The sequence below is a fragment of the Coregonus clupeaformis genome, chromosome 31, assembly GCF_020615455.1.
Source record: "Coregonus clupeaformis isolate EN_2021a chromosome 31, ASM2061545v1, whole genome shotgun sequence".
Classification (NCBI taxonomy): Eukaryota; Metazoa; Chordata; class Actinopteri; order Salmoniformes; family Salmonidae; genus Coregonus; species Coregonus clupeaformis.
The window spans coordinates 6,142,268-6,166,049 of NC_059222.1; the positions used below are offsets into that span (position 1 = coordinate 6,142,268).

At 46.9% G+C, this 23,782-nt stretch overlaps 1 protein-coding gene across 1 annotated transcript in view; it reads right to left on the reverse strand.

The window, feature by feature from the left end:
• Positions 1–872: 872 nt before the first annotated feature.
• LOC121547069 (FERM and PDZ domain-containing protein 2-like) overlaps positions 873–23,782 on the reverse strand; it is a 49,182-nt gene continuing 26,272 nt past the window's right edge. The window contains exons 19-27 of the mRNA XM_041858165.2: positions 19,882–19,980; positions 17,850–17,943; positions 15,130–15,215; positions 7,422–7,623; positions 6,981–7,198; positions 6,332–6,398; positions 2,892–3,134; positions 1,659–2,802; positions 873–1,528 (exon numbers count right to left, since the gene is read on the reverse strand). Of these exons, the coding sequence (XP_041714099.2) occupies positions 3,097–3,134; positions 6,332–6,398; positions 6,981–7,198; positions 7,422–7,623; positions 15,130–15,215; positions 17,850–17,943; positions 19,882–19,980 (804 nt within the window). The 3' untranslated portion in view covers positions 873–1,528; positions 1,659–2,802; positions 2,892–3,096. The remainder of the gene's footprint in view (positions 1,529–1,658; positions 2,803–2,891; positions 3,135–6,331; positions 6,399–6,980; positions 7,199–7,421; positions 7,624–15,129; positions 15,216–17,849; positions 17,944–19,881; positions 19,981–23,782) is intronic.

A 23,782-nucleotide genomic window follows, 5' to 3' on the forward strand; every position in this document is an offset into this window, starting at 1 on the left:
ACAAGTTTGAGGTAGGGTTTTTTAAGCGTTTTTATTTCTCTCCACAAATACAAGTATAGGATGAGTCAACAACATTACTTGGGTATGAGTTAACAGAATATTAACTTTAAAAGTGAGATTTTCACTGCACAGTTACTTTAAAAAGTCAGGTCTGCAGCTTTAGCCTGGATATAACTCCCGAGCCACCACGGGAAACAGACCGAGTCAGAGATTTGGAATTCCATGATCTTGGTGGGAGTCACGTTCAGAACCCTGTCCCAAATGACTTTACCTTCAATTCACCAAACCCCCTTGGAATCCTATTGCTTTTCTATGACCATGCAGAACTCATTATTAAATGGCCTTTCACTGGCAGTGGCTGTGGATAATGTGACCTGAAAGGAGGACAGTGTGGAGCATTAGTCTAACCACAGAGAACACCCAAAAACTCACTGATTGCCTTCTCCTCTGCTCTGGCTCAATGTGAGTTAGAAGAAGGAGGAGAACATCAGTGTCCCAGGTTACCTGTACTTGAGAGAGAATGAGAAACAGAGCGTGAAAGAGAGGGAGAAAAAGAGAAGGAGAGAGAGAGAGAGAAAGAGGGGGATGTGAGAGAAACGAGTGTCCACTCCACTGACAGTCAGACATCACGGAGAACCAGTGACCTGATCGAGGAGGTAAAACGACTACACCGTGACAGTTATATTGTTCACGAGAGAGAACAGCGGGCACTCTGTCGAGTGGGGCTGCGTGCAGCCATTGGACCGCTGTAATTAGAAACATTTGGGATCATTTGCAAGGGAACACGAGCCCAAATGGGAACCAGATGGATCAACCAATGGCGGGTTTCACCCGAGATACAGGAACCCTTATTTACGAGGGGAGGTGAAGGGTTCCTGGTCGGGGGGAGAGGAGTTCATCTCCATCCCCCCTATCCAGACTCCCAAAAGAGGATGGCCCTCTGGCTTGTATCGGCTCGGCTCTAGGGGGGGTACACGCCGTTCAGTCTACTCTGGAGGTCAAAGCCAGTCTGAAGGCTGACTGGTGGTGAAGAACATCATACATCATCTTGGAGGCACTGTATTTCTAAACACACCATGTAGATGTTAAACACATTAATGTACCTCCCGGTGGGTTAACTTGGGGGTTCTCCAGTTATGAAAACACACACTCACAACGGCAAGACCACTGATGATGTTCAGAAGAGTTTAATACTGTAGAATTCAGAAACAAGAACAGAATCTAATGTCACTATTTCTTGCCCCATTGACAGGTGGGTTTGTTCTGCTTGTACCTCCACATGGTTGAGTTGCCACTAATTTAGGGTGATGCCATTCAGTAGTCTACACATCATGTAGTGTGGCTCTAAGGCCCCATGTCAGAATCAGTGTGATCCTACAGTAGGTTTATGACTAAACAGAGGTAGGAGTTCATTAGAAGATGAATGTATGAGTGTATCATCAGTCAGATGTAAAGTTCATTTCAGATGCTTTCATGTGCTTTCAGGGGCAGTCATCACTTTGCACTAGATTACATTCTGTAGCTCTGTCTGTGAAGAAAGAGGAAAAGATCAATCACAAACCAAAACTCTGTATTTGATATCAAGTATCACCTAACCATCATGTATAGGCAAAACTACTTCTTAGTGAGAAATATTTGAAATATTTTCTCCAACCAACCTGGGTTTGAGGCAAAGGAGGGATGATTTAGGGACAGCAACTGTGGATAGGGGATTGTTTTCAGCCCTATGCTGCCTCCCAGTGGACAATACCTTTATGGATCAAATAATAAGTTAATTACTTACCTTTTCTTTGATTATGCACTGCATTTGTGGTGCCTTCTGTATGCGATCATCCTACAGGCTATATTATATACGGTTAATATGAATGTTAAATTGTTCAGCAGGATAAGACGGCAACAGTATAGGTCCTGTAGCCCTGTGCAATGTTAAAATCTCGGATCCATTTAACTAGTACGTTTTAACTGCACGTGTGAATTGGTAGTTCCACTACCAGGCAAAGAAAGACTGAGATCACTTTGTAAGAGCTCTGTTCTGTTTGACCTTAAATGGATGTGATGTATTGCCCTAAGTACTTCACCTGATCTCCACTCACAAACACTATCAGGGGGATATACTGAACTGTACAGGACAGAACATTGAGGTGTATTTAAAGCAGGACAGTGGTTAAGTACTGTTTCTTTATCAAGCCTCCCTATGTGACCATAGTGCTTCAACCGTGTATCCTCTCTACCTTTGTATGCGTTACATCCTGTCTGTCTTTCTGTGCCACTGACACAGAACTGAAACCACATCCGCATCAGGCAAAACCATACAGTTCACAAAACCATGGTTAATAAATTCCCCTCACCTTCAATTCAATTGAGCGTGTGTAATAGTGCTCTCCTTATTGTCAGTGGTTCACACTGTAGAACTCCACTGCCCTAGTCCAACCACATTAATTTAATGTGAACACATGAAGTTTTCCAAAAACACATTTCCATGTGATCGCATATGGTCTTATGTGAAGTTAATGTGATAACGTGTGACAACAAGTAAAGCAACATGTGATAACATGAAACTACATAATCTAGGAAAAGAGAAAAGGCCATTGACTTGATCTGAATATACATATTTCATACAGTAGTGCCACTAGACCTTCAACTAACTAACTCCTACTTACCTGAATAACAAGATATTTCCATTATTTAGCATTTTCATCACTTCACATGAGTTGCCCTAAGCAGTGCCTCCTGCTTGACACAGTTAGTTCTTGTCTGCGGGGGGACTCATGCAACACCTCTGACTCATAGAATGCAGTGATGCTGAAAATGCACATTCACAATTATTCAGGTCACATTCTTGACATTATGAGGTATCTTCTTGTGATATGTCTTGCAGTGCTGGTACTGACCATCAACCCACCATCTAGGTGGGTACTGTAGTCCCTCAGGCCAAGGCTCTGCTGCAGTGTAGGGAGGGCCAGGCGTCTCCCCCGTCCTGCTCTTTCTTCTGGACAGATCTCCACTTGTCCTGCTCCTCGAAGATCTCCTGTCTGTCTCTCAGGAAGTATATTCCGGAACTCCCATTGGTGCTCACATACTGTGGTGTTACATCACTCAGGTGCTAAGAATTGTTTCAATGGGAGGCAGAATTCCTTGGAAGAGATAAAAATGGAAGGAAAAGGAAGAAAAAACACAAATACATGGAGTTTGATATTATAGCCTATGAATAAAAAGGCAACTTCTTTAAAGAGGCAATGCAGTCAAAAACGTGATTTTCCTGTGTTTTACAGTATCCAGTGCCTTCGGAAAGTATTCAGACCCCTTGACTTTTTCCACATTTTCTTACGTTACAGCCTTATTCTAAATTTGATTAAATGTTTTTTCCCCCCTCATTAATACACCCAATACCCAATAATGACAAAGCAAAAACAGGTTTTTAGAATTTCTTGACATTTGAAATATACATAATTATTCAGACCCTTTACTCAGTACTTTGTTGAAGCACCTTTGGCAGCGATTACATCATCGAGTCTTCTTGGGTAAGACACTACAAGCTTGGCACACCTGGATTTGGGGAGTTTCTTCCCATTCTTCTCTGCAGATCCTCTCAAGCTCTGTCAGGTTGGATGGGGAGCGTTGCTGCACAGCTATTTCCAGGTCTCTCCAGAGATGTTCGACCGGGTTTAAGTCCGGGCTCCGGCTGGGCCACTCAAGGACATTCAGAGACTTGTCCCGAAGCCACTCCTGCGTTGTCTTGGCTGTGTACTTAGGGTCGTTGTCCTGTTGGAAGGTGAACCTTCACCCCAGTCTGAAGTCCTGAGAGCTCTGGAGCAGGTTTTCATCAAGGATCTCTCTGTACTTTGCTCCGTTCAGCTTTGCCTCGATCCTGACTAGCCTCCCAGTCCCTGCCGGTGAAAAATATCCCCACAGCATGATGCTGCCACCACCATGCTCACCGTAGGGATTGTGCCAGGTTTCCTCCAGAGGTGACGCTTGGCATTCAGGCCAAAGAGTTCAATTTTGGTTTCATCAGACCAGAGAATCTTGTTTGTCATGGTCTGAGAGTCTTTAGGTGCCTTATGGCAAACTCCAAGCAGGCTGTCATGTGCCTTTTACTGGGGAGTGGCTTCCGTCTGGCCACTCTACCATAAAGGCCTGATTGGTGGAGTGCTGCAGAGATAGTTGTCCTTCTGGAAGGTTCTCCCATCTCCACAGAGGAACTCTACAGCTCTGTCAGAGTGACCATCGGGTTCTTTGTCACCTCCCTGACCAAGGCCTTTCTCCCCCGATTGGTCAGCTCTAGGAAGAGTCTGGGTGGTTCCAAACTACTTCCATTGAAGAATGATGGAGGCCACTGTGTTCTTGGGGATCTTCAATGCTGCAGATATTTTTTGGTACCCTTCCCAAGATCTGTGCCTCGACACAATCTTGTCTCGGAGCTCTACGGACAATTCCTTCGACCTCATGGCTTCCAAATCATGTCCAATCAATTGAATTACCACAGGTGGACTCCAATGAAGTTGTAGAAACATCTCAAGGATAATCAATGGAAACAGGATGCACCTGAGCTGAATTTCGAGTCTCATAGCAAAGGGTCTTAATACTTATGTAAATAAGGTATTTCTAAAAACCTGTTTTCGCTTTGTCATTATGGGGTATTGTGGGTAGATTGTTGAGGATTTTTATTTATTTAATCAATTTTAGAATAAGGCTGTAACGTAACAAGATGTGGAAAAAGTCAAGGGGTCTGAATACTTTCTGAAGGTACTGTGTACAGGTAACTGCCAACATAATGGAAACACAAGTAAATTAGGGATACAAAGTATATTGAAAGCAGGTGCTTCCACACAGGTGTGGTTCCTGAGGTAATTAAGCAATTAACATCCCATCATGCTTAGGGTCATGTATACTGAACAGAAATATAAACACAATAGGTCAAGTGTTAGTCCCATTTTTCATGAGCTGAAATAAAAGATCCCAGAAATGTTCCATACACACAAAAAGCTTATTTCTCTCAAATTGTGCGTTCAAATGTGTTTACATCCCTGTTAGTGAGTATTTCTCTTTTGCCAAGATCATCCATCCAACTGACAGGTGTGGCATATCAATAAGCTTATTAAACAGCATGATCATTACACAGGTGCACCTTGTGCTGGGGACAATAAAAGGTAACTCTAAAATGTGCCGTTTTGTCACACAATGCCACAGATGTCTCAAGTTTTGAGGGAGCATTCAATTGGCATGCTGACTACAGGAATGTCCAACAGAGCTGTTGCCAGAGAATTGAATGTTAATTTCTCTACCATAAGCCGCCTCCAACGTCGTTTTTACGAGAATTTGGCAGTACATCCAACCGACCTCACAACCGCAGACCACGTGTAACCACGCCAGCCCAGGAATCCACATCCGGCTTTTCCACCTGCAGGATCGTCTGAGGAGGGGGAGGGCGAGGGTGCTGCGGAGTATTTCTGTCTTTAATAAAGCCCTTTTGTGGGAAAAAACGTATTCTGATTGGCTGGGTCTGAATCCCCAGTGGGTGGACCTGGCTCCCAAGTGGGTGGGCCTATGGCCCTCCAAGGCCCACCCATGGCTGTGCCCCTGCCCAGTCATGTGAAATCCATAGATTAGGGCCTAATTTATTTATTTATATTGACTGATTTCCTTCTATGAACTGTAACTCAGTAAAATCTTTGAAATTGTTGCATGTTTCGTTTATGTTTTTGTTCAGTATTTAAAAATGCTGGGCAGGGCATTATTTTGGCCATTATTTTGGCTACCATGGCACTTTTAGATTCTATGCCAAGGTACATTGAAGCTGTTCTGGCTCGTGGTGGCCCAACGCCCTATTAAGAAACTTTATGTTGGTGTTTCCTTTATTTTGGCAGTTACCTGTATATTTCCACACTATGAGGTTGGACTAATACTGTGAAATTGTGAAAATGATGACAATGCCCATTTAAGGTAAGAGCTGTTTGCAAAGACCGCCTGAAATTTCACCTTGTTTTGCATGGGTGGGGAATTGGAGTTAGATCAATAACAAAGGATTCCTGCTTGAGAAGCAGCTTTTTGTTAAAAATCTGTTTTTGTTTCTTTTTGACCATTTTATTAAAAACAGTCACAGTAAGGTACTAAATTGTTACCCAGAAATGATATGATATTGAGATAAAAACGACTGCATTGGATCTTTAAGTGTGAAAGATGAAAATGTTCTTATAAATGTAAAAATTGTACCATCACATAGTAATGTTATCAATTAAAGCTATTCTGACATTACTTTGTGAAAGGAAAAACTGTTGTGTAAACATTTTAATTGGATTATGTTGTCTGCCCTGTCCAGATGTGTATTTACCTGGAGCAGGACGGCACAAAGACAACCGGACTTCAGGAGGAGAGCCTCTCAGCAGCATGACCACCCTCTACAGGCCATAGAGAGAACAGTCACTCAATGTCATCCACAGCCAGGCAATTACGTAATTATGGGTAAGAAAGACCAGAGATGGACTAAGGAGCTGACCACTGAGAAGGGATCTGTACACTGCGTGCATGTTCTTAGATCTTTACTTATGAATCCCAACCATGTGTTAATGAGGTACACTGAATCTAAGTACTCTTGGATTCACCACAATACAATTGAATGTTAGTTAATAACCAAGTCTACATCTGTTGTATTTGGCGCATGTGGCAAATAAAATTGGATTTTAAGTTAGTGTCTCCCAATTGGCTTGATGTAACATAATTGGTATTTATTCATCAGGGGATAAATGGTCATAATGAAAGACAATGATCACAGATAATGGTGATACAGTGCTATTGAACAAACCAATCACATTGAGTGAAACTAAACCCCTTTCTCTCACACTAAATTGCCACAATATCTCTGTCTTCCTATGCTCAGATTAACACAAACCCACCCACCCCCATATACAGTATTCTAACTCACAGTTGTAGCTACAGTTGTACAGTCGTATTACGTCACACCAGTCTACGTTAATATTTACCTGGTAGGACAATCCCTTCAGCGGTTCTCCATTGACTGCCAGGATGACGTCTCCCTCCTGGATCTGCCCACTCTCCTCCGCTGGCTGGCCAGGGAAAAGCTTCTTGATCCGGACAAGACTACTGCCTGAGTCTCCTTTTGAGGGGTTGAGCTCAGGGACCAGGAAGCTGAAGCCCAAGCCATTCAGGCTCTTCTTCAAGGTCACCTCCAGAGTGTTATCTGTAGGGTGGAGGGGTTAGGGGATTGAAGTGTGTCAGAGTTCATCTTGGAGGCTTGGATGGTGGATCCAGGACTGAGTTTGGGAAACCCTGCTCTAAAGGAGGGATTAGAAATCATGCAACATCACCCATGGACAATGATAACCTTGCTTCGGAGGTCAATCCCTCGAAGCACCAGTGTTCCCCTTATACTAAAGTTCCCTTGTCAATGATATTTCCCTTACTGTCAGACACAAAGCTGTAGTCCTTGGGCCTGACGAAGAAGGGGGTGATGATGGTGGGGCAGCTGTTGTTCCTCATCTGGGTGATGTCCAGGTGAGCACTCTGAGGGGACAGGCTGCGCCCCATGAGACTGCGCCCTGTGTCTGGGCTCAGAGACACCCTGGGCAGGGTCATGTTCTCCCTCTCCAAGACCATGGTCACCACCTAGGACAGGAAAGGGTTAAATGAAGACAAACAATGTGACACGCCAGCCCAACAGGGGCTGATGAACTTTCATGTGCCTTAATTACAAACTTGTATGGGATCCGTAAATATGAATACAAATGTTAAATTATGAGCCTAGTTTAGCCAAGGAGAAAGCACTGAGCTATATAGGGATAAAGACAGGATCCTTCCTGGCTAGCCATGATTGGCTGAGATAATGGTGGGTTTGAACATGCAGACTGTTTGTCATGCATTTAAATGTGAATTCTTAAAGAGATGGGTGATCTATTGCTTAAGAGGGTGTGAACGATGCTGAATGGGTGTAAACAAATTAGACCTCTCTAGCACTCAACAAAATCTTTCAAGGGCATTCTCTCCTACTTATCTCCTAAGTGGGATAACAAGTTTATCAACGTTTAAAGTAGAATAACTTTCCCATGCTTCTTCCAATCACAGTGTATGATATACAATTTTGGAGTCTGATTTTTTGTAATCTGTAAAAAAAAAAGCATTTAGGATTTTTTCTACATAAGGAGGATGAGCGGCTCCTGGGAGGAACAGGAAAGTCGCCCACGGAGGGCTCATACCAGGACAGCCTGCTCCAAGCCAGTGGAGGTTTCCTGCTTCACCACGCCCCACAGCGCCACCTGGAGGAAGGTGCGGTGCCTCGTTGTCCTGCACAGCGGCATGGAGACGGACATGGACCAGATGGCAGTGGTCCAAGGAATGCCCACCCGAACATTGAAGGTGGCCCACTACAGGGCAGAGGAGTTCTGGGAACCCTACCTAGCCTAGTTTCAGCTAGCTGTGTGGCATAATGGTTGGGCTGAAGAGGAAATAACTGTGCAGCTTGGCCTGGTCCTACTTGCCCTGGACCTACAGGCCCTCCTAGACCTCAGCTCTGCCCTAACTAACACCTTGAGGCAGAGGTTTGGCAGTAGAGACTCCATCGAGAGCATGCAAGAGAAGCTAGCAGGTCGCAAGAGAAATTGAGATGAGAGTCTTGGCGCCCTGGCTACAGATATGCATTATTACGCCAGACAAGGGTACCCCCCGTTTGCCACGGCTGATCAGGAGGAACTGGCCCTACATGCCTTCCTCTGGAAGGCTCCAACAGCATGGGCGCCTGGCTGCCCCTGCCACACTGTCTAAGACCCTGGAGCCTATTTATTGCCTTACCTCCATAACTTGCTACATTTGCACACACTGTATATATATGTATTTCTGTTGTATTTTTGACTTTGTTTTGTTTTACCCCATATGTAACTCTGTGTTGTTGTTTTTTATCGCACTGCTTTGCTTTATCTTGGCCAGGTCGCAGTTGTAAATGAGAACTTGTTCTCAACTGGTTTACCTGGTTAAATAAAGGTGAAATAAAATTTAAAAAAATAAAAAAAGAAGCAGAAAGAGTGGAAAACATCTTGGGCCCAGAGAGTTGGGTTATCCCAAGGACAATGTGGGTAGAAACGGAGGTGGAGACCAAGAGTGACTCAGATGAGGTAGTCTGCAAAGCCAAAGTGGAGCACCGGCAGTGGACTCTACTACGGTCCACTTCGAGAGGTCAAAGCCAGTCTGAGATGATCTGTTTCCACTGTGGGCAGAAAGGCCACATTGCTCACCACTGTGAAGCCCCACCTCAGCCCTTGCCCGCCCTTGAGTCGACATAAAACGCCAGGGGGGTGATGAAGTGAGGGGAGCATCATCCCAGTCCCCTGACCCCCTTGTTGAGCCGGAACATCAAGTTGGTTGTTTGGGCCAGACGCAGGGCCTCTACCTTCCATGCAGCATCAGCGGTGAGGCCTGCTAGGTGTTGATTGACACTGTTTCCATTATATCCCTTGTTCCGTATGTTGTTCTTCCAGACACAGTGGCCCCCTCCCCTCCGGGTTGGATCCCTACCTCAGTATGTCTTCACACTGTGACAAGGGAGCTTGTGGACATGAAGGGCCGGTGGACCTTATCGGTGAGAGTCGGCAATGTCTCGTTGGAGCACAAGTTATGGTTGGCCGATATCCAAGATGACTACATCCTAGGGTTGGATTTCCTCAGTCAAGCAGGGGCATGCGTAGATGTTGGATCACGGATACTCCAGATTAAAGACTCTGTGATGGAATTTAGGAGCAGTAGAAGAAGACAACGTCAGTCGCACATGACTCGGCAGACAGTCCCACAAAGATCCTTCCTCTAGATGAGAAGGAGCAGCTGAAGCCCCCCGAAGAGGTGAGTGTGCCCCAGCAGGTGAGCAGTGGCACAGTGGATGTACCTTCGGAAGCTATCCGGCAAGCTGTGCGGGAACTAGGGAAAAGGTGTTCAGAAGAGCTGGAGCCTGAGCAGCAGGACAAGTTGGAAGCACTGCTTGCAAAGTTTGTGGATGTCTTTGCAGCATGAGATGTAGACTGCCGGAGAACCAGTCTGGTCCAGCACTCTATCAACATTGGCGACGCAGCACCTATCCATTTACTTGCCACTGGAGAAGAGAGAGGTAGTGGAGCAGAATATGGGCGCCGAGTGGCGCAGTGTGCCACTAGAGATCCTGGTTCGAATCCAGGCTCTGTCGTAGCCGGCCGCGACCGGGAGACCCATGGGGCGGCGCACAATTGGCCCAGCGTCGTCCAGGGTAGGGGAGGAAATGGCCGGCAGGGATGTAGCTCAGTTGGTAGAGCATGGCGTTTGCAACGCCAGGGTTGTGGGTTCGATACCCACGGGGGCCAGTATGAAAAAAAAATAATAATATTGTATGCACTCACTAACTGTAAGTCGCTCTGGATAAGAGCGTCTGCTAAATGACTTAAATGAAATGAAATGAAATGAAATATCCAAGAGATGGCAGAGACAGGGTTCATTGAGCCATCCAACAGCCCTTGGGTGGCCCCTGTAGTCCTTGTCAAGAAGGATGGCTCATGGCGCTTCTGTGCAAACTACAGGCAGCTGAACTATGTGACCAGGAAGGATTCCTATCCCCTCCCACACATAGATGCACTGGACTACATCACAGGGTGACGGTGGTTCAGTTCCCTTGATCTCCGCAGCGGTTATTTGCAAGTGTAGCTTGCCCTTGAAGCCAGGTCAAAGACCGCTTTCTCGATTGGACAAGGACTGTGGCAGTTCACTGTGATGCCCTTCGGGCTCTGCAATGCTCCGCCAACCTTGAAGTGTCTTATGGAGCAAGTGCTGGCCACAATCCCCCGCAACAAGTGTGTGATCTACCTGGATGACCTCCTTGTGCATGCAGCGGACTTCCAGGGATCTCTGGCGAATTTGTGTGAGGTTCCACTTGCCATCCGGCAGGCAGGACTCGAGCTCCACCCCAAGAAGTGTCACCTATTTCAGCGGGAGGTCAAGTTCCTATGCCAAGTCATCGGGGCAGACAGAGTCGTAACTGACCCAGCCAAGGTGGTGTCGGTTCAGCACTGGTCGACCTCCAAGGACCTCTCTGAGTTGAGAAGCTTAGTTGACCTAGCTTCTTACTACCAGAGGTTCATCAAGGACTTTGCAACAGCAGCCATCCCTTTGCACCGCCATACAAACAAGGACCAGTGGTTCGACTGGAATGAGGACTGTGCGGCTGCATTCGCTGAACTGCGAGAGGCCCTTACCAAGGCTCCAGTCCTGGCATACCCCAACCCCCAGCACCCATTCATCGTGGACACAGATGTGGGCATTGAGGCTGTTCTTTTGTAGGAGGGGCTTGATAGGTAATAAGTGGTGGCCTTATACAGTCGGAGCCTCAACCGTGTCGAGGTTAACTACTGTGTCACCCGGCGAGAGTTGTTGGCTGTGGACAACGCACACCACCATTTCTGACTCGACCTCTACGGGACCCAGTTCCTCCTTCGTACTGACCATGCCTCACTCACCTGGCTCTTCAACTTCTGAGAACCACAGGTCCAGGTGGCTCCTTGGATAGAAGAGTTACAGAAGTGAGACTACCAGATGTAGCACCGGGCTGGTCGTCTCCACACAAACGCTGATGCGTTGTCTCGCTGGCCGTGTGAAGAGGAAGACTGCAAGCACTGCCCACACATAAAGATGGTTTCCTGCCCACAGTGGTGGAAATTCAGGCAGCAGACAGGAGCTCAGCACCCTTGGAGACCTGGAATGACCAAGACCTGAAGAGGGAGCAGGAAGGTGACCCGGTGTTGGCAACTGTTCGGGGCTGGTTGGAGACCGACCAGCGGCCTGCCTGGAACAGAGTCTCACCCCTGTGCCTTGAAGCCAAGGCCTACTATTCACAGTGGGACAACCTTGCCATTCATATGGGTTGCTGTTTCGAAGATGGAGGGAACCAACACGTAACTCTGTGGTGTGGCAGTGGCTGTGCCTCGTTCCATGCGTGTCAGAGCTGTCCATGGGTAGGTGGGGGAGGCCACTTCGGGCATAAAAATACCTTCCACCGCCTCTGGAGGAAACTCTACTGAGCTGGCTGCCGTCAAGACACGGAACAGTATGTGCATGCCTGTGACACCTGTACTGTCCACAAAGGACCAACTGGACGCTCCCATGCCCTGTTGCAGCAATAACAGGTGGGGGCCCCCATGGAGCGGGTTGGTGTGGACATCCTGGGTCCTTTCCCCAAGGCCAACGCGGTCCTCGACCAGGGCACCACAACCACTGCCACCAAGCTGGTGGAGGAGATGTTCTGCCAGTTTGGAGTACCGGAAGAACTCCAAAGCGATCAGGGGAGACATTTTGAAGCTAAGGTATTCAACAAATTATATGAGAAGCTGGGGGTATGCAAGACAAGGACCACCCCCCTGCATCCCCAAAGCGACGGGCTCGTCGAACTGTTTAATCAGACTTTGGCGATACAGCTGGTCACTCTCACCTCCAACCACCAGAAGGACTGGGACCGACATCTGCCATTGGTCTTGTGGGCTTATCAGTCAGCAGTGCAGGAGTCCACTGGCTGCACCCGAACAGCACTGATGTTTGGCAGAGAACTGCACACTCCAGTGGACTTGGAGTACCTCCACCACCTTCAGCAGTGCCCGGACACAGCCCACAACTTTGCATGCAATGACTTGACTGAAGCAGGGGTCAAACAGAAGAGGGCATACGACACCCATTGTTGAGGTCAGCCATTCCAGCCTGGCCAAGAAGTGTGGGTGTACAGCCCTCGGCACAAGCGTGGTCTGAGCCCAAAACTCATGTGCCACTGGGAAGGCCCATGCATGGTTCTGGAACTAATTTCTGACGTGGTGTACCGCATCCAGCTTCGGACTCGTGGACCAGTTGTGGTCCTTCATTAAGATCAGGAAAGAGAGGACAAGGAGGTGGTTACTCCTCTTCCCAGCCCTGGACCATCGGAAAACGCAGCGGTTTCCTCATTCGAGGGGCAAGGTTCAGAATGGGACTCACCCGCGGCCATCAGGGTGCCGTCGCAGAAGGCTTCCATCTCGAGGTTAGGATGGCACCCACCAATGGCAACCAAGACACCGCCGACGAAGAGCCCCGTCCAGGTTTCAGGACTTTGTGTTGGATTTCGGCGTTGTCTGGGAAGCCTGACCCCTAAGGTTGGGGCAATGTAGCGGCGGCAGCATATTAGAGGATCTTGAGGTGTGGCTTGTTGGAGGTGTGGCCTTGGGTTAGCTTTTTTTGGACACCCGTGGGAGAAAGTGTCATGCCAGTTCATGTGTTATGTTGTAAGCTTGTATACTGCCAGTTCTGCAGTCTTAATTAGACAAACATACAGTGGCTTGTGGAAGTATTCACCCCCCTTGGCATTTTTCCTATTTTGTTGCCTTACAACCTGGAGTTAAAATTGATTTTTTGGGAGGTTGTATCATTTGATTTACACAACATGCCTACCACTTTGAAGATGCAAAATATTTTTATGTGTGAAACAAACAAGAAATAAAACAAAAAAAAACAGAAAACTTGAGCGTGCATAACTATTCACCACCCCAAAGTCAATACTTTGTAGAGCCACCTTTTGCAGCAATTACAGCTGAAAGTCTCTTGGGGTATGTCTCTATAAGCTTGGCACATCTAGCCACTGGGATTTTTGCCCATTCTTCAAGGCAAACCTGCTCCAGCTCGTTCAAGTTGGATGGGTTCCGCTGGTGTACAGCAATCTTTCAACAATCAAGTCATACCACAGATTCTCAATTGGATTGAGGTCTGGGCTTTGACTAGGCCATTCCAATACATTTAAATGTTTCCCCTTTAACCACTCAAGTGTTGCTTTAGCAGTATGCTTAGGGTCATTGTCCTGTTGGAAGGTGAACCTTCGTCCCAGTCTCAAATCTCTGGAAGACTGAAACAGGTTTCCCTCAAGAATTTCCCTGTATTTAGAGCCATCCATCATTCCTTCAATTCTGACCAGTTTCCCAGTCCCTGCCGAAGAAAAATATCCCCACAGCATGATGCTGCCACCACCATGCTTCACTGTGGGGATGGTGTTCTCGGGGTGATGAGAGGTGTTGGGTTTGCGACAGACATAGCATTTTCCTTGATGGCTAAAAAGCTCAATTTTAGTCTAATCTGACCAGAGTACCTTCTTCCATATGTTTGGGGAGCATCCCACATGCCTTTTGGCGAACACCAAACCTGTTTGCTTATTTTTTTCTTTAAACAATGGCTTTTTTCTGGCCACTCTTCTGTAAAGCCCAGCTCTGTGGAATGTACGGCTTAAAGTGGTCCTATGGACAGATACTCCAATCTCTGCTGTGGAGCTTTGCAGCTCCTTCAGGGTTATCTTTGGTCTCTTTGTTGCCTCTCTGATTAATGCCCTCCTTGCCTGGTCTGTGAGTTTTGGTGGGTTTTTATGTGGTGCCGTATTCTTTCAATTTTTTAATAATGGATTTAATGGTGCTCCGTGGGATGCTCAAAGTTTCGGATATTTTTTTATGACCCAACCCTGATCTGTACTTCTTCACAACTTTGTCCCTGACCTGTTTGGAGAGCTTCTTGGTCTTCATGGTACCGCTTGCTTGGTGGTGCCCCTTGCTTACTGGTGTTGCAGACACTGGGGCCTTTCAGAACAGGTGTATATATACTGAGATCATGTGACAGATCATGTGACACTTAGATTGCACACAGGTGGACTTTATTTAACTAATTATGTGACTACTGAAGGTAATTGGTTGCACCATATCTTATTTTGGGACTTCATAGCAAAGGGGGTGAATACATATGCATGCACCACTTTTCCGTTATTTATCTTTTATACATTTTTGAAACAAGTTATTTTTTTCATTTCACTTCACCAATTTTGACTATTTTATGTATGTCCATTACATGAAATCCAAATAAAAATCAATTTAAATTACAGGTTGTAATGCAACAAAATAGGAAAAACGCCAAGGGAGATGAATACTTTTGCAAGGCACTGTACAGTATGTGCATGTGATACCAAAGAGCCTACTAGAGTTCCATTGTTAAGACAGTCAACGTTTCGTCACAATATACATACACATTGCATAAGACAAATGGCACATAATCAGCAAAGCTATGATGGTGTTGCCCTGCCCTGGTGTTGCAGCTGAAATATTGATGTTCCTTTACCTCTCCTGTTTTCGCCAGACATTCCACAGCCTGCTGATGTGTGAACCCTTGAAACCTGATGCCATCCACTTCCAGCAGTCTGTCACCTGTTAGATGTGCACAAACAAATGCACGCATACACACACTGCCGATTCATAATCTCACTCTAATCTATACTGAACAAATATATATACGCAACATGCAACAATTTCAAATATTTTACTGAGTTACATTATTCAATTTTACATTTTAGTCATTTAGCAGACGCTCTTATCCAGAGCGACTTACAGGAGCAATTAGGGTTAAGTGCCTTGCTCAAGGGCACATCGACTCAATTGAAATAAATTAATTAGGCCCTAATCTAAGGATTTCACATGACTAGGAATACAGATACAGTGTGGAAAAAAGTATTTAGTCAGCCACCAATTGTGCAAGTTCTCCCACTTAAAAAGATGAGAGAGGCCTGTAATTTTCATCATAGGTACACGTCAACTATGACAGACAAATTGAGATTTTTTTTCTCCAGAAAATCACATTGTAGGATTTTTAATGAATTTATTTGCAAATTATGGTGGAAAATAAGTATTTGGTCACCTACAAACAAGCAAGATTTCTGGCTCTCACAGATCTGTAACTTCTTCTTTAAGAGGCTCCTCTGTCCTCCACTCGTTACCTGTATTAATGGCACCTGTTTGAACTTGTTATCAGTATAAAAGACACCTGTCCACAACCTCAAACAGTCACACTCCAAACTCCACTATGGCCAAGACCAAAGAGCTGTCAAAGGACACCAGAAACAAAATTGTAGACCTGCACCAGGCTGGGAAGACTGAATCTGCAATAGGTAAGCAGCTTGGTTTGAAGAAATCAACTGTGGGAGCAATTATTAGGAAATGGAAGACATACAAGACCACTGATAATCTCCCTCGATCTGGGGCTCCACGCAAGATCTCACCCCCGTGGGGTCAAAATGATCACAAGTACGGTGAGCAAAAATCCCAGAACCACACGGGGGGGACCTAGTGAATGACCTGCATAGAGCTGGGACCAAAGTAACAAAGCCTACCATCAGTAACACACTACGCCGCCAGGGACTCAAATCCTGCAGTGCCAGACGTGTCCCCCTGCTTAAGCCAGTACATGTCCAGGCCCGTCTGAAGTTTGCTAGAGTGCATTTGGATGATCCAGAAGAGGATTGGGAGAATGTCATATGGTCAGATGAAACCAAAATAGAACTTTTTAGTAAAAACTCAACTCGTCGTGTTTGGAGGACAAAGAATGCTGAGTTGCATCCAAAGAACACCATACCTACTGTGAAGCATGGGGGTGGAAACATCATGCTTTGGGGCTGTTTTTTCTGCAAAGGGACCAGGACGACTGATCCGTGTAAAGGAAAGAATGAATGGGGCCATGTATCGTGAGATTTTAAGTGAAAACCTCCTTCCATCAGCAAGGGCATTGAAGATGAAACGTGGCTGGGTCTTTCAGCATGACAATGATCCCAAACACACCGCCCGGGCAACGAAGGAGTGGCTTCGTAAGAAGCATTTCAAGGTCCTGGAGTGGCCTAGCCAGTCTCCAGATCTCAACCCCATAGAAAATCTTTGGAGGGAGTTGAAAGTCTGTGTTGCCCAGCGACAGCCCCAAAACATCACTGCTCTAGAGGAGATCTGCATGGAGGAATGGGCCAAAATACCAGCAACAGTGTGTGAAAACCTTGTGAAGACTTACAGAAAACGTTTGACCTGTGTCATTGCCAACAAAGGGTATATAACAAAGTATTGAGAAACTTTTGTTGTTGACCAAATACTTATTTTCCACCATAATTTGCAAATAAATAAATTAAAAATCCTACAATGTGATTTTCTGGATTTTTTTCTTCTCAATTTGTCTGTCATAGTTGACGTGTACCTATGATGAAAATTACAGGCCTCTCTCATCTTTTTGTGGGAGAACTTGCACAATTGGTGGCTGACTAAATACTTTTTTTCCCCACTGTATGCATCTGTTGGTCAAAGTTACCTTACAAAAAAATGGGCCTCACAATGGGCCTCAGGATCTCGTCACGGTATTTCTGTGCATTCAAATTGTCATAGATAAAATGCAATTGTGTTCATTGTCCGTAGCTTATGTCTGCCCATACCATAACCCCACTGCCACCGTGGGGCACTGTGTTCACAACGTTGACATCAGCAAACCGCTCGCCCACACGACGCCATACACGTGGTCTGCGGTTGTGAGGCCAGTTGGACGTACTGCCAAATTGTCTAAAACGACGTTGGTAGAGAAATTATCTGGCAGCAGCTCTGGCGGACATTCCTGCAGTCAGCATGCCTATGGCACGCTCTCTCAATACTTGAGACATGAGTGGCCTTTTATTGTCCCCAGCACAAGGTGCACCTGTGTAATGATCATGCTGTTAAATCATCTTCTTGATATGCCATTCCTGTCAGGTGGATGGATTATCTTGGCAAAGGAGAAATGCTCACTATCAGGGATGTAAACAAATTTGTGCACAGAATTTGAGCGAAATAAGCTTTTTGTGCGTATGGAAAATGTCTGGGATCTTTTATTTCAGCTCATGAAACATGGGACCAACACTTTACATGTTGCGTTTATATTTTTGTTCAGTGTAAATTAAATTTGTGCTGCAATAATCCAGTGTAATGCTCTTTTAGTGTCATTATTGTTCCAGGTGCTTCACTGTAAAATAATAGAGCTTGTTCAGCATCATACTGTACCTGACTGGATGCGGCCATCTTGCTCAGCAGCCCCACCACAGACTAGGCTTTTGATGAAGACACCGCCATGACGCAGGCCTGTGTTCACACCACCCTGACAAACCAGAAACACAAGGTTATTATCCAACAACATAACAGTCTCGATGGAAATGTAAGTTTATCAATATACACCATCAATAACATTTGCATGTCTGACTAATAGCTGAAGCAGCAATGTAATTGTTTAATTTTATTTTCCTACTGGTACTGACTTTAGTGATAACTACTTTATTGAGGAAAAATGTACTTACTATGACTGAGATGTGTGGTTGTCCCACCTAGCTATCTTAAGATAAATGCCCTAACTGTAAGTCGCTCTGGATAAGAGCGTCTGCTACATGACTGAAATGTAATGTAAAATGTAATTGACATTAATGATAATGTACTATAAAGGGTTAACTCCTCATATTTTTTCATATCAATATAATAAGATCCCCCCACTCAGGCTTCTAAATTAGAGGGATGATTAAAAGGAATAATGTATGTTTATCAGGTTATAAGATCTTACACTCTCTCTGTTTCTCACACGAAGGAGGTAAAGAAATAGAATGTCTGCCAACAGACACACCAGGCGTGTGCTCTCATCCCTGATCCCCCTTCACATCATCAGAATCATGGCCAGGCATAATGAGAATGAGAAGACACACCAAGGATACTGACTATTTGTTGTTCACATAGCACAGATCAACCGTCAATCAGCCTCATTAAATACTCCAGACCACAAGATGGCAGTAGATTTCTTAAGCTATGTTTGGCTTGTGCCTGCGGTAGATAGGTAATGTTAGCTAACTATCAAGCTGCGCTAATGTTGTTGCTAACTAGCTACCATTTGTAGTAAGCCCAGTAACCAGATGGCCACAACTAGATAACTAGCGTACCTAGCAACATTATGATTACATCACAATGCATTATGTAGCTTTACTCTTTTAGTTTGAACAATTCTGATGAAAAGGGGGTGGATTACACTGGGAAAAGTGCCCTCTTTTTTCAGTTTTCTTGTCACTCCTGTCGGCTCCCCCACGTGGAGTTTCGGGCTCTCTGATTGGCTCAAAGTCAAGTGTCTGCCACTGACAAGCAGGGCGGTTCTACAAGTAGAAACTGCAGGTTCGTCGGTACCAGGTCGGTAGGTAGTAAGTACATCTTTTGTTCTAGCAAGAGAAGGAACGACCTCCTAAGTACCTATCTTTTCTCATTGTGTCTGTCTCTCTCTCTCTCTTTCTCTCTCTCTCTCTCTCTCTCTCTCTCTCTCTCTCTCTCTCTCTCTCGCTCTCTCTCTCTCTCTCTCTCTTTCTGCGTGTTTATGTTGTATTAGTATGTGAATGTTGTGTGTGGCCATTAATGGACCATTTATCAGGGCTCATAGTATTCCCATTGAAATAAGGGTTAGTGTACTTTACTGTTAAACAGATACCTACGATACCCTATCCCAACAACATCTAGAATAGCTTGCACCTGCCTTGTGAGTGGTGAGTAACTCACGTAGCCTGTTGAAGTTGACCTGTCACAGGCTGTTAGGTAACAGACAGGGGTTGGGTCTCTCTTTCACTCACACACTCACACACAGCTGGGCTTTACTGTAGGCTACTGTAATGTCCGGTAAGCAGGCAGGCTCCAAGCTGCAGGCCCTCCCTCTCCAAGGTGATTAACCCCAGGGGTCTGAGGGATTACCCAGAGACATAGAGGACAGCTGACTTCCTGTCCAGAGAGGTGTGGTCAACTCATCTGTACACCCCATAGACTTAAATACAGTAGGTCCTTCCCTCTCCCGCCTACCAGGAAATACACCCTTTGCTGATAACTCTGGTGTGAGACCACTGATCTCAGATCAGATGTTGGGGAGGAAATGGGGGCTTGTCTGACCCTCTCTTGGGGTATTGCATGGGAAATGGCCTCTCTGGCCTCAGTCTGAGGTTATATCATGTGTATAACAGTAATCTCTGGCACTGTCCAAGGGAGTTATGTGTGAAACAGCAGGTTTGGTGAGTTAACTCACAGCGATACTGATCCCTAAACCTCCAGCTTTCTTCTTCAGCTCCACAGAGATCTCATCACCCCTGAAGCAGTTCATGGAAGGAGCCCTGGAGCAGCCATCCTGGAAAATTTATAGGGGATAAGAGTTAATGATACAATTAAAATGAATGCTTCAATTCACAAGAATGGCTGTATTGTATTGTAATTGTTCTATTCTTTCATCAGATTTAATGGACATTATGTAGAGTTGATTGCTAATGTTCTTTGTCTTGTTTGTGGACAAAATCAAAACGATTGTCAATCACACAAAAGGCTTCACTTTTCCTGAATCTAAGCACATGCGGTATTCACAGTATTGTCTGTAATTGTCACAATGCTGGGCTTGAACTCCGGTCTCAGATGTGGAGAGCTGGGGGTAATACCCCTTAGCCACAGAGGAGGTGTAGTAGGACCCAAATGAAACACCCAAGGCAATACTCCAGGCAAGTAGATTTAATGTAAAAACAAAGGTTCCTTGCACTTCAAAAATAGTCCAACAAAAGTTCTTCTCAGAAAGAGGTATATTAACAAAACAGGAGGCAAAACAAAATAACTCCCCGAGGGAGAAAAAACAAACTAAAGATAACTTAGAAAACCTTACTTGGAAAGACACGGTGGAACAAAGCAGGAGACACATAGCCAGGACTCAATAACCAAGTGAGAAACAAGGGGAAAACACACAGCTAAAATACACAAGGGGAAACAAGGCACAGGTGACCTGGATCAAGCTAATTAGGACACACAAGGAAGAACTAAGGCAGAGGGGGAACACAGATGACCTCTAGAGGCCCGGAGACAAACAGGAGGCAGGAAGCTGACACACACGAGGAAGAACTAAGGCAGAGGGGAACACAGATGACCTCTAGAGGCCCGGGAGACAAACAGGAGGCAGGAAGCTGACAGGACCCCCTCCTCTAGGAACGACTCCTGACGTTCCTTCCAGAACACCCCGGCCTCAGGGTGCGAAAATCTCGGATCAAACCTGATCCAGGATGTCCCTGGCTGGAACCCAGGAGCGCTCCTCCGGCCCGTAGCCCTCCCAGTCCACCAGATACTGCAGAGAGTTCTGGACCCTCCGGGAGTCCAGTATCCGGCGGACTGTGTAGGCTGGCTGGCCGTCAATCATCCTGGGAGGTGGCGGGGGTCTGCGTGGGGGGGCAAAAGGAGAAGACAAGACAGGTTTAAGGAGTGAAACATGGAAAGTGGGGTTAACTCTAAGGGAGCGAGGCAGAACCAAACGATACGAAACAGGGTTAACCTTTCTAGCTATGCGGAAAGGGCCGATGTATCTCTGGGAAAGCTTCTTGGATTCGACCCGGAGGGGCAGGTTCTTAGTGGCCAACCAAACTCTCTGACCAGCTCGGAAACTAGGGGCCGTCCGGCAGTGTCGATTAGCCTGACTTTGGTATCTCTGGGAGGTCCGAAGGAGGATACACCTGGCCTTCTTCCAGGTCCGCCTACAGCGTTGGACAAAGCGCTGGGCCGAGGGAACACCAACTTGCGCCTCTTCCTCTGGAAATAATGGAGGGTTGTAACCGAACTGGCATTCGAAGGGGGACAATCCGGTGGCTGAAGACTGGAGGGTGTTGTGGGCATATTCAGCCCAAATGATATAGGTGGCCCAAGACGTGGGATTACTGGCCGCCATACACCGCAGGGTGGTCTCCAGATCCTGATTAATCCGTTCCGTTTGGCCATTAGACTCTGGATGGAACCCCGACGATAGGCTGGCTGTGGCCCCAATAAGCCTGCAGAAGGCCCCCCAAAACCGGGACGAGAATTGGGACCTCGGTCAGAGACCACGTCCAGGGGAATGCCAAATATCCGGAAGACATGGTTCATGAGGAGCTCAGCAGTCTCCTTAGCCGAGGGCAGCTTGGGCAGGGGAATAAACCGGGCAGCCTTAGAGAACCGGTCAACGATCACTAGGATGACGGTGTTGCCCTGGGATGGAGGAAGTCCCGTAACAAAGTCCAGAGAAAGGTGTGACCATGGCCTTCGAGGAATAGGTAAGGGATGGAGCAGTCCCTGGGGTCGCTGGCGTGTCGACTTTCCCTGGTTGCACACCGGGCAGGCCTCAACATAGACCTGCACGTCCTTCTTGATGGACGGCCACCAAAACCGCCGTCGGAGGAATTCCAGTGTGCGAGCACTGCCTGGATGGCATGTCAAGGGCGACTCATGACCCCACTGCAAGACGCGGCCCGAACAGAGAGAGGAACGTACAGGCGACCGGCAGGACCACCGCCTGGATCGGGCTCATGGACCAGGGCTTCTCGTACCCCTCTTTCTAGTTCCCACTGAAGAGGTGCGACGATCCTAGACCTCGGAATAATCGATGCCAAGGGCTTCTCTTGTACCTCGGGAGAATAGGCTCGAGACAGGGCATCCGGCTTGACGTTCTTGGTGCCAGGTCGGTAAGACAGGATGAACTGGAAACGATTAAAGAAAAGGGACCATCGTGCTTGCCGAGGGTTCATCCGCTTAGCCTGTTGGAGATATTCCAGGTTCTTGTGGTCTGTGAGAACCTGGAACGGGTGCTGAGCCCCCTCAAGCCAATGGCGCCACTCTTCCAAGGCCAGTTTTACTGCAAGCAACTCTAGATCCCCCCACGTGGTAGTTGCGCTCGGCCTCAGACAGGCGGCGAGACATGAAGGCACAAGGGTGTAATCTCCCATCCTCACCCCTCTGTGACAGGACGGCTCCCACCCCCACCTCTGAGGCGTCCACCTCCACCACGAAAGGTCTTTCTGGGTCAGGAGTCACCAGAATCGGAGCAGACGTGAAGCGGCGCTTGAGATCCTCGAAGGCCCCTGCTGCTTCCGGACCCCAGTGAATCTTGGTCCCTCCTCCCTTGGTAAGCGTCGTCAAGGGGGCTACCACCGAGCTGAAATTCTTGATGAACTTCCGATAGAAGTTAGAAAAGCCAATGAACCGTTGAACCTCCTTGACCGTGGTAGGTGTGGGCCAGCTGTGGACCGCTCGACCTTCTTGGGATCCATCTCTAGGTGCCCAGGAGTGACAATAAACCCGAGAAACTGAGTCTGAGAAACATGAAATTCACACTTCTCAGGTTTAACGTAGAGGTGATTGTCAAGGAGCCTCTGGAGAACCCGGCTAACATGCCCCTCATGCTCCTTCAGTGACCTCGAGAAGATGAGGATATCGTCCAGGTACACGAAGACGAACAGATTAAGCATATCCCGGAGAACATCATTAATCAGGGCTTGGAATACTGCGGGGGCATTGGTGAGCCCGAACGGCATCACCCGATATTCATAGTGCCCGTGGGCGTGTTGAACGCCGTCTTCCATTCGTCACCTTGCCGGATCCGCACGAGATGGTAAGCATTGCGGAGATCCAGTTTAGTAAAAATGGAAGCCCCCTTGAAGCAGCTCAAAAGCAGTGGCCATGAGAGGAAGAGGGTATCGATTCGAACCGTGATCTTGTTGAGTCCCCGGTAATCAATACAAGGCCTAAGACCCCCGTCCTTCTTTTCAACAAAAAGAAGCCCGCCCCAGCCGGGGAAGTAGAGGCATGGATGAGGCCGGCTGCCAAGGACTCCTTAATGTAGGTGTCCATAGCTGCGTGCTCGGGGAGGACAAGGAAAAGATCCGACCTCTAGGAGGGCAGCACCCAGGGAGTAGATCAATGGCACAGTCATACGTGCGATGAGGCGGTAAGGAAGTAGCCCGGGCCTTGCTGAACACAGCCTTGAACCGATGGTAAACACTGGGGACTAGGGAGACGTCAACAGACTCTTGAAACTGGGTACTAGGGGGCTGAGGGACTCTGAAGCATGCATGTGAGTTGGCAAGTGGGACCCCAGCCTAGAATGGTGCCAGTAGACCAGTCGATCTGGGGATTATGTCTGCATAGCCAAG